The sequence below is a fragment of the Quercus lobata genome, chromosome 11 (assembly GCF_001633185.2).
Source record: "Quercus lobata isolate SW786 chromosome 11, ValleyOak3.0 Primary Assembly, whole genome shotgun sequence".
NCBI classification, from domain to species: domain Eukaryota; kingdom Viridiplantae; phylum Streptophyta; class Magnoliopsida; order Fagales; family Fagaceae; genus Quercus; species Quercus lobata.
Window position 1 is genome coordinate 15,196,313 of NC_044914.1, and position 15,754 is coordinate 15,212,066.

General features: G+C 34.5%; 1 protein-coding gene across 2 annotated transcripts; it reads right to left on the bottom strand.

The window, feature by feature from the left end:
• Positions 1-560: 560 nt before the first annotated feature.
• On the bottom strand, positions 561-10,038 carry LOC115969141 (pentatricopeptide repeat-containing protein At1g05600-like). 2 transcript variants are annotated; one of them, XM_031088711.1, is made up of 3 exons: positions 9,748-10,038; positions 5,684-7,224; positions 1,266-1,459 (listed from the first exon to the last, which is right to left on the bottom strand). In XM_031088711.1, exons 2-3 carry the CDS (start codon positions 7,151-7,153, stop codon positions 1,367-1,369), a joined length of 1,563 nt encoding a protein of 520 aa, XP_030944571.1. In that variant the 5' UTR covers positions 7,154-7,224; positions 9,748-10,038; the 3' UTR covers positions 1,266-1,366. The 2 variants fall into 2 exon arrangements, with proteins under 2 accessions (XP_030944570.1, XP_030944571.1); XM_031088710.1 differs by lacking the exons at positions 5,684-7,224; positions 9,748-10,038 and adding an exon at positions 2,063-3,549 and having other exon boundaries at positions 561-1,459.
• Between the last annotated feature and the right edge of the window lie 5,716 nt (positions 10,039-15,754).

The window sequence follows — 15,754 nt, forward strand, 5'->3', positions numbered from 1 at the left end:
AAAATGAATATCTTTATGGGCAATTAATTATATTTCATCACCATAAATTATACTCTCATTTATAATTACCACCTTGAACTTTCAAAATGCACAGTTACTACCTTAAACTATAACTTGTATTTCACTTAATACCCTATCATCAATTGGACTGTTAATTTGAACAAAAAAGCATGTCACGGATTTGATTTGTATATGTGACAACATATGAAAAGACCAAATTGTCTCTCTTTAATCCCTTAAAACAAAGGTTACGTGACACTATGAGGGTTAAATTTGTAAAATGATTTTGTATTTAGAAATTGAAGAGAAACAATACAGTCTTTTTATGTGATGTCATGTATGCAAAGATTACATAAATTGCACAAAATATATTTTTTAGTCCTAATTAACAACCCAATGGACAATAAGGTGCAAAGTGAAATACAAGTTATAATTTATGATGATAATAATATATTTTAAAAGTTGGGGGTGATAAATGTATACAGGGATTATAGTTTAGGGTACTATAATTTCCTCAAATCTTTATGCAATATATTTATGAGGGCAGAACTTGCTAGTGAAAATTATATATCTCCAAAAAAAAAGTGTATCAAATGTAAGTCATTGGTCTATAAAAAAAAAAGTGTAAGTCGTGGTTACAAGGTACGTTTGCCACTACGAGCAATGATGTTGGAAATACTGTCCACATCCTTTGCATGAAGGTTGTTGGTCGTTGCCAGAACCGATCGAAGGATATGGTCGCTTTTGCCTTGCTCAGTAATAGGCAATGAACTCATTTGCAGGCTGTTAGAATTAAACAAAACCCTAACCTTTTTGATCAAATCCATCTGATCCTCACAATGGAAAATTGCATCGGTAGAGCCCAGTTCCACAACCCCATTTGCCCAAGGTATACACACCATGGTCTGGAGCCCCAAGGACTGCCCTCGACTAGCCCGACCGCACGGTAAGCCTGCAAGTTGGTCCGAACCCACAACCCAGATGGGGCTTGAATTGAAGAAGGCATGGCTTGGGAGGTCACCTCCTCTGATGATGGAGGAATAAAACATTGACGAATTGAAGAACCACTCGATGTTAGGGACATCATCTTCTAAAACAATCTCGTCGTCACCATTGGACATGTCAGACCCGCCACAGATCACAGAATAGAGCTTGCCAAGTGCCTTCTTCCTGAGCTCTTGTTCCACCACTACTTTTTTCGTTTTGGCTTTGCCATTGGAGTTGTTTCCTCTGTAGTATCCATTGCTCCAACCCAAAATAAATGAGCCAGAGTAGTCGTACAATGGCTCCCATAAGATGGCATAGGTCCAATTCTCGTGAGCCCCCTCAATTAGGGTTTGGAGGTGGTGTTGCATGGTTTCCTGGTTCAAGAGCTCCATAGACGACTGGGATTGCATGAGGGCCATGTTGGGGTGCGTTGTGAGATCTGAGCTCTCTCCAGGTTGAAAATTATTGTCATCTACAGGTTGAACAGAAAATAATCATCTTAGGTTGACGTTCAATTGATGGAGTTGGAAAATTAATTAATCTCTAGTTTCAACTTTCAATTAATTGTAAATCAATAAGTCTAGTGTTCCAACTTCCAACATATTTCACAACTATCATAATAACGATAAATAATAAAATAACATTGACGGTAGGCTATGTAAGAACTACGAAAGCACGAACACCATGAAACAAGATCAAGAATAGGACTTGACACTTCTATCCAATAATTTTATATATTTATAGGAATAGTTCATGTTTATATATAAGTTTTCATAATAAATTACAATGATCAAAATAATCTTTAAAAATATATGTGAAATTAAAGGAATTTTTTTAATAAAATATATATATATATATTCTCTCAACATAATGAGAACACACATGTAGAAGTTTTTACAGCATGTGTAGCACAGACACATACTGAACATGAACATGTTGAGAATTTTGAAGTGGTTGTGCTTCTCATTGTAAGATCAATAATGTATTAACTCAATAATTGTGAAAAATATTGTGTGGCATTGCTTTAGTAGAAATTAAGAATTAAATTGAGGTGATTGTGCAGAAGAAGACTCACCCATTGACTTAGTAGTAGAATCTAGCGCTTTTTGGACCAAAGTAGGCATACGGATAAATTCTGTTTTCCTTGTTTTATTTCTCTTGGTTGAAGACTGATCATGGGTTGAAGCAGAAGCACAACTCTCAGGACATGGGACCGAAATATACCAATCCATTGGTGGTGATGGTGGTGGTGGTGGTGGTAGTGTGGAGGCTGAGTATTCAAATGAGAAAGAAGAGTCTTTCTTGCTTCTCCAAATATTTGACTTCCTGGACCTTATATGAGGATTCAATACATTTGAAGGGAAATTTCCATGAATGGTATACAAACTATTTGCTACAGACAAGTTTGGTGGGAAAATTGACAGGGGGGAATAAAATAATTTTGGTGGTGACATTGAAGATGGTGTGCCAGTGGTGGAGGTAGTAGCTGTTGAATCATATGAGAAAGACTCATCACTTGTCTCGGAGGTGGTAGCAGCTGTGAGATCACATGAGAAAGACTCTTCACTTGTCTGAGAATTCGATATATTTACACGGACAGAAGATTTTATTGAATTAGAATAAGAGAATTGTAGAAGAGGAGGAGGAGGAGGAGGAGGAAGAGGTGCTAGGGGTGTAACTGGTGGCCTTGGAGGTGATATGTTGATGGTGGCGGCAGCAGTAATGGTGGTGATGGGTGGGATTTCGTATGAAAAAGAAGACTTCTCACTTGTCTGAGAGTATGACGTCCCTGTCCATGTTTGGGGATTTGAATTGTATATATGGAAATGAGATTGTGAATAAGAATTTGCTCCATCAGTGTCTAGAGAATTTGCTACCGACCTTTCTGGTGGGAAGATTGAAAAAATGGAATACGAGTCTTTAGAAAGTGGGGGAAGCGGTGGCGTTGGAGGTCTTGTGTTGGTGGCAGTAGGGGGTGAGACTTTATATGAAAAAGAAGATTCCTTACTTGTGAGAGACTTTGACTTGGTAGAACTTATTTCAGAACTCGATTTATATGCAGGGAAATAAGATTGTATTGAACGAGAATAAGAATTTTTATGACCGCTGAATGAACTGTTTGTTTCAGACTTGTTTGGTGGGAAAATTGATTGTATGGAATAAGAGACTTGAGAGAGTGTTTCATTAGATTTTGAACTCCCATATTCAGACTTAGATGGTCGGAAGATTGACCATATGGAAAGAGAGAATCGCCGCGTCTTAGTAGCTGACAAACCACTAGTCGGAGACTTGTTTGGTGGGAAGATTGATGGTATGGAAGTAGAGAATAGTGAAAGCGTTTTCTTAGATGCTGAACTGCCAGAACGAGACTTTTTTGATGGTAAGAATGAGGATATAGAGCGTGTAAATTGTCGAAATTTGTCTTTTCTAATTGGGCTACTTGGCTCAGATTTGGTGGAATTGGTCATTTTTGATTCCATTGAGGAACTCAAAGGTGGAGGATTTCTAACGTTTGATTCCATGGAAGGAGCAATGTTCCAGTTTGATAGAAAGAAGGATGCTTTAAAGAGATTGCAAGATTCAGAAACTGCTTAAAGTTGTCATACTTCTTGATATATCCCTATCATAAAATAGACATAACTAATTAAAAATTATGAAATCAAATTAGGGATGAATTCCAATTGTCTCATTTGACTAAGACTTACTTTCAATCCCCAGCTACAACAGGAGCTTTTAGACCAATCTTGGCTGCAGTTGGTATTTGGTTGGGATAAGTGCGCTCGAAAGTCTTCGATTAGTACAGTAATTCCAAATCTTAGATGCAACGAAAATGAACAAAAGTCTTCATGCGAGGCAGAAAGAATCCACAGGAAACTTTCTAGCCTCTTCTTTTTAATCCCTATGAAATTCCGTTGCGGCTTCGCCTTCTCCTTGAGAGTGCCACCGATGTTAAAGTTGTTGTGTGCTTGTATGTGATAATTGAATGGTACGTGAAAGCATTAAAGATACAGCATAGATAGAGAATACAGAAGCACACAGGTTATCATGGTTTAGCCTAACAGCCTATAGTATGAAAGCTCATAACGGCTACATCTGTTTATCAAGCACTTTTGTTACAATGAACTCCATATATAAAGCTAAATTGCTTATTCTACATACAAGTATTTAGGCCTACAATTAATTTGGACCACTTGTACCATAATATATCTAACAGTCATCCTCCAAACCATCACCATTATAAGCTTGAACACTGCAGACATTGTCAAGAACTCAACACAAAAAAGAAGCTCCGTAGATCCTTCCCAATTTGGACTAATCTTCCTTTTTCTTTTTTGACCATTTATATGGAATCCATTACCCTAGCCGACATGTCTCTGTCCAGTACACACGACAGAGTAGTAGGAATTCCACTTTCTAATCCTTCCATTTCTAATCTCTTCACTCTTTTCATTTTCCAATAGTCAAGTCGCTGTCTGGTACTACATTATATATGTGCGTGTGTGTGTGTGACCCATTCATTACTGCACTAATGAATTTTTAAACATCAATTTCAACATTTGCTTCTCCAAATGTCAAGCACAAAGACAAATTTGTTAGTTTTGGGATGTGCATGAGATTTTTCAAATAAGATTAGTGGTACCATATATTGGACTATGAAGATTTATGCATCTAATCTAGCACTAGATGTGTTTGTCATACCTAATCTTACCTAAATACGGTTGTTTGAGTATGTTAATTAGTATGAAACACTAGATACAAATAATGAATATTGACTATCAATTGGATTAATATATAAAAGGAAGAAAAAGAAATCATCAACCATAAATCAATAGATATTCAAGTTAGATAGAAATGAATAGAAATTGAGGTAAAATAGAAACGAAAAAGGAGAAGAAGAAATGGAGTAGAGAGATTAAAGAGAGTTAGTGTGAGACTATAAGAACTTTCACTGACACTAAGTGATAAGGTAGGTGGCTGCAAAGAAGAAAATTGGAAACTGCAAATTGAAAAGGTGAAGCTTCTAGATATAGGAAGCTACAGCCCAATAGAAACTTATAAAAGTCGGGTTGTGTGATGATGTTTTGGGGGAGGAGAGATGGAGAAAGACTAACAAAGGGTCAAAATTGTTAAACAAATTTGAATGAAACAATGACTCATGAGGGCCAGTCAGTTTCATTTGGAGGGGCCAACTCTTAGTATTAATATTATTATTTTTGCGGTGCAAAGGAAAGATCAAATCCTAAGACCATTAGCATTGGATGAATCCGAATTATTCAAAGAGAGTTTGAAGACTAGTGCAAATTTTAATAAAACAACATTCTTTTAGACTTTTCACTATCAAATTTATCTAAAATATGCCTAAGATCCAGCGAGACACTTCCTTAGAATATCTTACTCGGCTGTTCCTTGTATAAGGCCATATGCTTCATTTGAGAATAGTTGATGCCTAAAGTAGTTATCAGTGTAAAAATAAATAAATAAATAAATAAATAATTTTTTTTTTTTAAATCATGAAAAATGAAATTTTCTGATTGTGTATGTCTCAACTGACAATCTTCCTCATAATGTTCAGACACTATGCAATTGAGAAAGAAAAATATGACTAAAAAATAGTTACACCATTATCTGAGAGCACACCTCCAGACACAATAAACAATCAGAATCTAATAATCTAATTAAATGTCTGAGAGCACACCTCAATGTCGGTCAAGTTGGAACATTCAGATGCTACCAACAAGTTCCATACAGAAAGTTCTGGCTTCATTCCTTGGCTAATCATTTCCTCCAACCACAAAATAGCTTCGTATTGCCTACCCACAGAGCAAAGACCCCTGATAAGTATATTATAAGTATCAACACAAGGCCAATATGATTTGATTAACATCTCCTGCAACACTTCACTTGCTTCAAGATATCTACTTTCACAACATAACCCATCAATTAAAATGCTGTAAGTTTCCTTGTCTGCATTGCAACCCAACTTCTTAGCCATTTTCTTCAAATACTCAACAGCAAGGACAGATTTCCTCTCATTACACAATCCTTTCAGCACAATATTATATGCCCTAACATTTGGTACACAATTTCCCTCCATTTCCTCTTCAATTACCTTCACTGCTGCATCAACATTCCCTCCCCTACACAATGCTGCTAACTTTGATTCATAAATCAAGTTTGTTGGCCGAAATCCTGTTTCTTGCATTTGAATGAGAACTTTGTTAGCCTCACTAATCTTACCTTCATTGTAAAGATCAATAGCCATAGCACTATAACTAACCAAACTGGGAATTCCACCTCTGATCAAAGCTTCATTAATCAAACGCTTGGTGCCTTCTATATCTTCACCAGTACTACACTGACCAAGGTCAAGATGGTGGAAACATCGCTTAGGAGCCTTCAGCCCCTTCCTTAAAATCTTACCAAGAATTTCTACAGCCTTTTCAACTTGCCGATTATCACATAAAGTATATAACAAGGTTCTATAGACTACAACATCCTCACCACTACCCTTCTGAGAGATCCTCCAAAACATTGAATACAACAAATGGGTGGCCTCATTCAACCTCCTATCTTCACACAACCCTTTCATTAGAATCCGATAGCTTTCCTTATTTGGATAGCAACCTTGATAATTCATCTCTAAGAAGACTTGCAATGCAAGAACAGAACAACCCCTCTGGCACAGAGCATCCATGAGCAAGTTCAAGGAACAAATCCGAGACTTCACTTCCCACCCATAAGAGCTTTCTAAGAACAAACGATGAGTGGCTATAAGCTTAGATTCATTGACCAATATCTGCAACAGGGTATTGAAAGATTCTGTCCTATTCACGCAGTTGAACTGAGGAATGCTTTTAAAAAGAGAGACAGCTTCATCTAGCAATCCAGCTCTCGCATAGGTTTTGATTGCATTAACAAAGACTGAATCTTTGCATTCACACGAATCTTCTTTCATCCAGTCAATCACCTCTTTCATCTCACAAATCCGGCCTGCATTTCCTAGGATGCCAATAATGGTGGCATAGACTGGACCATTATGACCGTAATTGGGGAACTTGTATTTGGCTTCCTTGAAGATTTGGAGCGCTGTTAATGGGTTTTTCTGGTTCCGCATAATTTGAGAAAGGTGAGTCGGTGTCAAAAGTCTTGGCCATGTCACAATCATGGTGCTTCAACATTTGCTAAATCTACTCAATCATACCTCCAACAACTGTTACATCATTGAAACAATGAGTCCTGAAAGATAAGCATATAAGTCAGCACTGAATAGCAAATTTGTTAATCTGCATGAACACATGATATATAAGAAATCCAAAACTCAAAAGTGAATGTTGGCCACTCATTGTGCATAAGCTTATGATTGCATTCTTTGTGTAAACAAATAATAATAATTGCTTGCATGAGTTCACTTATATTGAATTTTTATCTAGGCCAGCTCTTTCTTTGGCATAATATAGAACCATTAACATGCAGAGCCTTTGTATATTTATGTTTGGGACAAAATGAAATAACACGGTGACTCTAGTAAGGGTACCTGAACTCCAACAAATATGTCAAAGTCAGAAAGAGATCTTGTAAGTACAAGCAATATTGAAGTACATTTGCATAAGCATTTCATCAATCTCATGAAGTGCAAACCTATGACTATTAGCTAAAATTCATATAAAATATAACATAAAATGTCAAATGCGAGCCAAACCAATATGAAACATTGAAAAGATATGTAAAAAATTGAGAAAATATAAAATATGGAATGCATGTAGCAATAATATATGCAACTAGCTTGTAATCCTTAATGGAGGTGGTTAGTGAATAATAAAATTCTTAATCAACCTCAAATGAAAATATCTTCCATGACATTACCAAATCATTATATTTGAATGTACAAACTAGTTAAGGTAGAAACCAGAACTGGTACCAAAGGTCCATTAATTTCAATGAGCAAAATATTTGGTGTATATACATATAAAAGACAGAAGCAATAACGAATATCAGCTTAATTTATGCTTCAGTTTTATCAACCCTTTATAATTTTTTTTTTTTTTGGATAGATAGATAGATAAAAACCCTTTATAATTGAGTTCAGTAAAACAGAATGAATACCACAACTGGACCACCATTACTCCACTGGAAACACAGCTGTTTTCACAAACCAGTCAGCCCCCACAGCAATAAAATATTCATTTCAAAGCCCTAAACAGAATATAGAATGATCATGAGGGTAATGTAATTCAACACCACCACTCTTTCTGTCTTTCATCAGTTAGCTTTCCATTCAGGAAAGATTGCCTAATAGGCTTCTTGAATGGGGATATGAGAATAATGATCATTTGTTCATTGTGTGTTCTTTCACTCATAGCGAGTTCATGGCAGGAAGATTTCAAGTGGGGTATTGATAACTTACAGAGGAAATACTTAAGATCCTCTTTGCGTAAAGTGAAGTTGGCAGCAATAATATCTACACTGTATTTTGTTGTATTGAGCTTAATAATAACACCTCATCTGATTCATCCAAAAAACAAAAAGCATAAACAAACAAAGTTTTCCAAGTTTCGCACTATTTCTTCCCCAAATCTGAGCCTCACTCTCCACAACCCTCCCCTCTCACTACTACTAGACATGGCAAAACGGGCGGGATGGGTCGGGTCGGGTCAAATGGGTCGCGGGTCAAAACGGGTCATTTTTAAATGGGTCAATCGGGTCACGGGTTGAGTTGGGTCGCAATTCAGGTTGAGTTGACCCGTATTTTTCAAACAATTTTATTTTATTTTATTTTTTTGAAATAGATGCAATCTGTCAATTGTTTATGAGTTCCTTAACTGTGATTAGATTCTCACTGGTGATATTGTTACCAATTACCACTAAACACTTGACTTGATACCCAAATTTGGTGCAAGTTTTGTTCCAGCTTTCTAGAAACTAATCTTTGTATAATCTTCAATCTATTTAAAGTACAAAGAAAAAATGAAGGTGGCAAGTAAAGAATGACAAACTATAATAGAGTACATAACATATTAAATAAAGAAAAATAAGTAAATATTTTATAAAAATTACACCTCAATCTCAATCTCAATCTACTCAACGTTGGTAGACGTGGCAAAACGGATGGATCGGGTCGGGTCGTGGGTCAAAACAAATCATTTTTAAACGGGTCTGACTTGTTTTGCCATATCTAACTACTACCCTCACATCCTCCTTTAGTACCCTTTCCTCTTTCTCTGAATCCAAACCCCAAATACAACAACAACAACAAGTACAACATCCAGAGGATTCTATTTTATATTCTCTGCATTGCTCTCCCTCATGTCCCATATGGTCCAAAACCCAAAATATTTTTTCCCTATTCGACATGCATGGCTCACTGCATTCTCTGCATTGTTCTCCATTATAATGATTTTTACATATCAAAACACAAGCGTTCTAACAAATTTGTCAAAGGTTACACATATAAAGTCAAACCATGTTGGACCAGACATTTAACATAAACTCAACATAGCAAAACGTGTAACAAACACAACTCTCTGAGGCATTCTGTCAAACATCTAGCAGATAAGACTGATATTTATCCACAGAAAAGAAAAACGAAATGTGGACGACATAAAAGGAATTCTGACTTACAAAGAGAAACCCTTTTTTCACTATAAAGGAATGAAAACAAAAAACATCCAGCAACAAAAACCCCCCAACAAATCCAGCAATGACAATTAAGAAAAAGCAAAAGAGAGAGACCAGCTGGAGAGAAAGAGAAAAGAAATTCACCGGCGCCGGCGCCGTCGCCGTCGCCTTGGACCTGATCTGGCCGAGCTGGAGCCATCGACGGTGAGCGTCAGCAAGTCTGAGTATTGTGATTTGTGATTTGGGAAAGTGTTTTGAGTTTTGGTGAAACGGTGTCGTTGCAGGTGGTTTTGGTGAAACGGCCAGTTCAGTTCAGTGGGCCTGTTTTAGTGGAATTCAACCGCGTCGTACGACTCGTATTGTACAATTTGTACTACTATATTTTTGTTCCTCTCATTACATTATCTTCTCTTTACTTTCTTTTAAATCAAATGCAATAACAAACTACATATGCTTGTTTTATAAAAAATTTAAGGAAATTAGAATAAATTCTATAGAGTAAATCTTTAGTTTCTATCAATTTATTTAAGAGGAACTTTTCTAAAACCTCCAGCTGTACTACAACAATCAACTAGGAACTAAACTTTTTTTTTTTTTTTTTTTTAGGAGGAACTAGACATTCCTTAAAAAAAAAAAAAAAAAAAAAAGAACTAGAAATTATAAAACGAAGTTATTATTTGGAATCTCCCTTTTCCTCCATCTTTGGACCCCAACAAAGGCCAAAACTCTTCTTCTTCTTTTTTTTCATTTTTTTAAATTCAAAATTTTGAAGTCCTCTAAAATAAGAACATAAAGAAATAAAAAAATTACAGATTGTAAGTACTTAAATATGGAATGCGGTTAGTTTCTTAAAAAACCGATTAAAAAAAGCGTATATATATATTTATACGATAAACATTAGGAAAAAGAGAAAAGACAAATCAAGTTATTATTGTGACAGATGTAGCGATTGTTTATCCATATAAATTATACTATTGTGTGCATGAGTTGAAATTTAAGGTGCGTTTAAATAAAATAAAATAAAAAAATGAAATTTTATTTTCATACTTTCTTAAAATTGGTTAATTATAGTTTAAAGCTAAAAAGTTATTAGCTAGAGTTATATAGTATAACTAATATTTTTTAGTATTTTTAACTGACCATGTAAATTTAAATACCCCAATTCCAACTATAGATTTTTTTTTTTTTTTTTTTTAAAAAAGCTAAAAATTTAAAAGAAAAAATTGTTGCAAAACAAGCACACTCGAAGGATGATATTTCTTTTTCCACCCTTACTTTTCTCTTGTCCGTGGACAGCATGGGGAGAGAGAAGCGGTGGGTATTGCACTAGTGAGTAGTGGCTTAATTATTGAAGGCGTAGGGTATAGGTAGGAGAGAGACAATCATAATGAGCAGTAACTGAATTATTTAAGGTGTAGGGTATAGGATAGAGACATTAATAATGAGTAGTGATTGAATTATTATTTAAGGTGTAGGCCAGCTATAGGAGAGAGACTATCATAATTATTTTAAGTGTTAATATATATATTTTCTTTTATAGGGAATGTGTTTCATAATCGATATGATTTATTTTTAGACAGTTTAAAAGGAGAATTATGTTTTTTTATATTCATTTTTATGTACTTTTACATTATAAACTAAATATATATGTGTAATATTTTACATATTTGCATGAAGTATGCAATATTTCTCTTAAAAAAAAAGAGTAATATAGAATATTGTACATTACTATTTATGCAAATGTATTTATTTTCAATCCAAAGTTGACAATAAGTATAGTGAGCACAAGGCTTGGTATTGAGGAGAACAAAATCTAATAGCTCTCTCAAACACAAGATGGGAGCCACTACAACAAATATATGACATTAAATTGATCGAATCAGAGAGTTTGCAAAAAACCAAGTATGGTGACTACTAAGACCCTCACAATGTAGTTTGCAGAAAGGATAGCATACTTCATCCATGAAAATTACAGATGGCTGTCTGGATTTAGCAACCATGAACAGAGCTTGCACAAGCTTTTCAGCAACAGAGCCCGTACAAGTGCAATTCATGAATCACCATGTTATTACATCAACAGAGACCCCCACATCAATAGTTAGCTTTGCCATCAACAATAATCCTCATATTTAAATTTATATGGTAAATCGAACACTACATTCCTCGTTACCTTTCAATCGTCAATTCCAAAAACAAAGCTCAACATTTTTAATTCAATCAGATCACTATTAATAAAAACCCCATGATCACCCTGAAAACAACTACATATTTTCTTTTTTCTCCTCTAATTTTCAGACCCCAAACCTGAACTTTTTTCTTTTTTCTATTAGAATTATGAGCTACAAGTCTACAAACCATTCATAGCAAGATTCAAACCACTGTAAATTCCAATCAACAAAAACAAATAACTAAACAAGTAAAGGAACAATACCCATTAATCTAATTCTAGGTTGCCGAGAAAACAAATCAAACACTCGGTAAAAAAAGCATGTACCCACAAATTTTTTCAGTACCCGGCAAGAGAATAAATAGATCATTAACAAGAACAAAGCATGCAAGATCTGAAAAAAAAGTTTCCCATACTCGGTTAAAAAAAAAAAAAATTCAGATCAATGTTGGTACCTGGTGGTTTTTGGTGGCAGATCAGTGTTGCTTAGTGTTTTGTTGATCAAATATCTACCTTCAAAATGTATTTCTTAGATCAGATTAGATAGAAATAAAATTAAAAAAAAAAAAAAAAAAAAAGATCAATGCGCGTTGAAGAAGACGAAAGAAAGAAGAAGAAGAGGAAGAAGATTCAACGGATGACAGAGCAGAGAGACTTATCACGGAGAGAGCAGAGCAGAGAGAAGAGATGAGAGGCGTGAGAGTGAGATTCGTGCAAAGGGAGAGAAGAGAGATGAGATGAGAGGGGTGAGAGTCAGCTTCAGGCGTGAGAACTGATGACTTTTTATCAAGGTATTTTCATAATTGACTATCCAGCCCAACGGATAATTCCAACGCGCATGCGCGTTTTGGTTTATGGACCTCCTGCGGTCCATAAGATTTGCGCGTTCTTAGCACATTTTTTGTCTTGGCCCAAAACACAACTTTTTCCAAAAATTTGCGTTTTGGACTTAGCCAAACGCACAAAACTTTCCAGCTTTTATAAAAACGTGCGTTTCAGCTCCTAAAAGCTGAAACAAACGCACACTTACGCTTGTAGGCTTGTAGCCTCTATTTTAGACTTAAAATAATGGTAAACAAGTTTGTGTTGAACCGAGCTTATGACCTTCAAAGATCATTAATAAGCTATTCAAGTATTGATGAGCTACGATTAATATTCTTATATTCAAGTAGATAAGAAGATGGAAGTCCCAGCTACCATTGATAAGCAACCTTACTCATGGAAGGAACTTGGGAAGAACTTGAAACACAATTAAAGAAAAGGACTTCCCATGGAAACTGTTATCACCTACCTAAGAGTGGAGGAAGAGTACAAAAACGAATTGAAGACGATTCTTCTGATTTTATTGGCACTGTTGGATCTAAGGTAAATTTCAATACTTCAAATGATAGCATTCAAAAGACATTAAAAAAAAAAATGATAGATATCAATGCCTAAAAGGAAGAATAAAAAAAATTAGGCTAATGAAAATCAAAATAACGGTAACTCTAATCTTAGAAGAAACAAAGGCCACTCGTCAAGGAAAGCACCAAATAATAATGAAAATTTTGAATCATATAGCATTACCAAAATTAGAAGAAAGGCTTCTAAATTGTGAAGAAAAACACTGAATTGATGGATTTCATTTCTGATGATATTTGTGAATTTGCAGGATTTTTTAAACAAGGTGAAAACATTTATTTCATTATTTATTGATGATCTTTAATAATATTCTTATATATGTTTATCTTATTGGTTGCTAACTGTGAATTACTAATCATTGCATTGTCTATTACCATTATTAGGTAAGCTAGTCACTAACCCGTGCGATGCACCGGAAAATTCCAAAAGAGAGAACTCCAACACTTACGCTTACTTGATACACAATCTAGAAATTGTCCTACAGGATATATGTCCCACCTATTTTACAAAGAGCATGAATTTGTTCTAACACATCCGGAATCTCCTTCAAGCATGGTTCCTACAACCCAATTGATGCCAACAACTGAGTTGGCAAACTCCACAATCAAATCCCCGATCCACAATTCATGACAGGAGTGTAACACTCAATAGAGCATGGCAGCCATCCACAATGGATTTCCTTGGCAATGAATTAATTATGGACTATAACAGGAGAACCATGACTATCTCTAAATATAATGCCCAAACCTACATAATAGATGGCTTTGAAAAAAGGCCAGTGCCATGTCTAGTATTATTATTGTATTTATCCTCATTTGTGAGTATTAAATATTTATCCTTATCAATTCCTTTTAAATGGTTCAACAATCTTTTCTTGCTTAAGGCCACATTTTGTCTTTCCTTAACTGGCTCTTCATTCACCTCCTTAAAGAGAAGTTCTAATTTCATACAACATTGGAAATTTCAAGTAGAAAAGTAGCAAGCGTATCTTTGGAAGTCTATATTCAATATCTAAAAAGGCTAGTGTTCATTGATCTTTAAAATAGAATTACAAAACCTTATAAGAAAAACATATTAGTCTAACAACAAATGACAATGTACACTTCAATGCAATGTGCATTTCTTGTATGGCCAAAATAAAATAAACAAACAGCTACTCAAAAACAAAGCAAGATTGCAATAGCATATTTGCTACACACTTTTTTTTTTTTTTTGCACAAAGCCATAATTGAGACATGCTTTTTTGTTTGGATAAAATTGCCCACCTATAATTTAAATACATACAATATCATAAGCCCTCTGTTTGTTCTTTGTATGGTACTTTAATTATTAAAAGAAATGCATAATTTTTCATTGGTGAATATATGCAATACCTACAATGTAACAACTATTTCAATAACAAAGTGTGAAATAATTTTTTAAAAGAAACATACACACACAAGCTCCAACTGACAACTAACTTGTCAAACCCTAAAAACATTTATGACCCATTTTCTAAAAACATTCATGCATTTATCGTCAACAACCAAACAGCTCCAACTCTCAATAATCATGACCAACCACAGCCTACCAAATTTGGAAAAAAGAAACCATTTTCCCATATACTTTTTTCATGAGAAACAAAGAAAAGAAAAGTTGTGATCTCTCTCCATAATTTGCTCTTCGATTTGTTATACCAATGACATATATTCAAGCAAAGACAATGTCTTGAGGGATCAAATAGTATTTGTGACACCAAGTGGGTAGAGATTGTTTATGACATTGTCATTTACAGACATAGTTGTGAAACTCGGACCATTCAAAGAACCATAAAAGGGAGAGATTTAAGGTTTTTAAAGTCGAGCTGAGGTCGAACCATAATGATATCATAATTAATTTAATAATTATTTAAAAATAAATAAATATATTAAATTAGTAAAAATATAAAAAATTGACTAAAATAATTCAAATAAATATAAGTATCTATATTTCAAATGTTTTTTTTTATATATCATAACTTTCATAAGACAAATAAGTAATATTAAATCAAAAGCAAACATAAATAAATATTGAGTATCTCAATCAATGGATATATATATATATATATATATATATATGAAATTAATAACTTAAACTTTTTGTTAGGGTTTAATATTCTAATACTTTTTATGCAAGAATTTATTTAAATTATCTTACATCATGTCTAGCCCATTTAATTACCCAATATTATTTTATTATGCCCAACCCCATTAATCACTTATCAAATTTAAAAAAAAAAAAATACAAAAACTGAAGAGGGGCGGACATTGGTTTGTCTGCCCATTAAAAAACCAATTAAGTAAAAACAGTCCAATGCAATTTACAAAAGAAATAAGTGGTTGAATGGGTCGCACAACCATTCCGTCTTCTGCAACAGCCAAAACCTTCACCATGACAGTAAAGCAAAGAAGACCTGTAGAAATGGAGAAAATGCAGCGAGAGCGAGAGAGACAGAGACAATCTCATGGTTTGATAGAATCTCATGGCGGTTGAAGCTTCAACAATGGCTGTAAGTACACAAAATAATATATATATATATATATATCTGATTTGAACCTGTGAGAA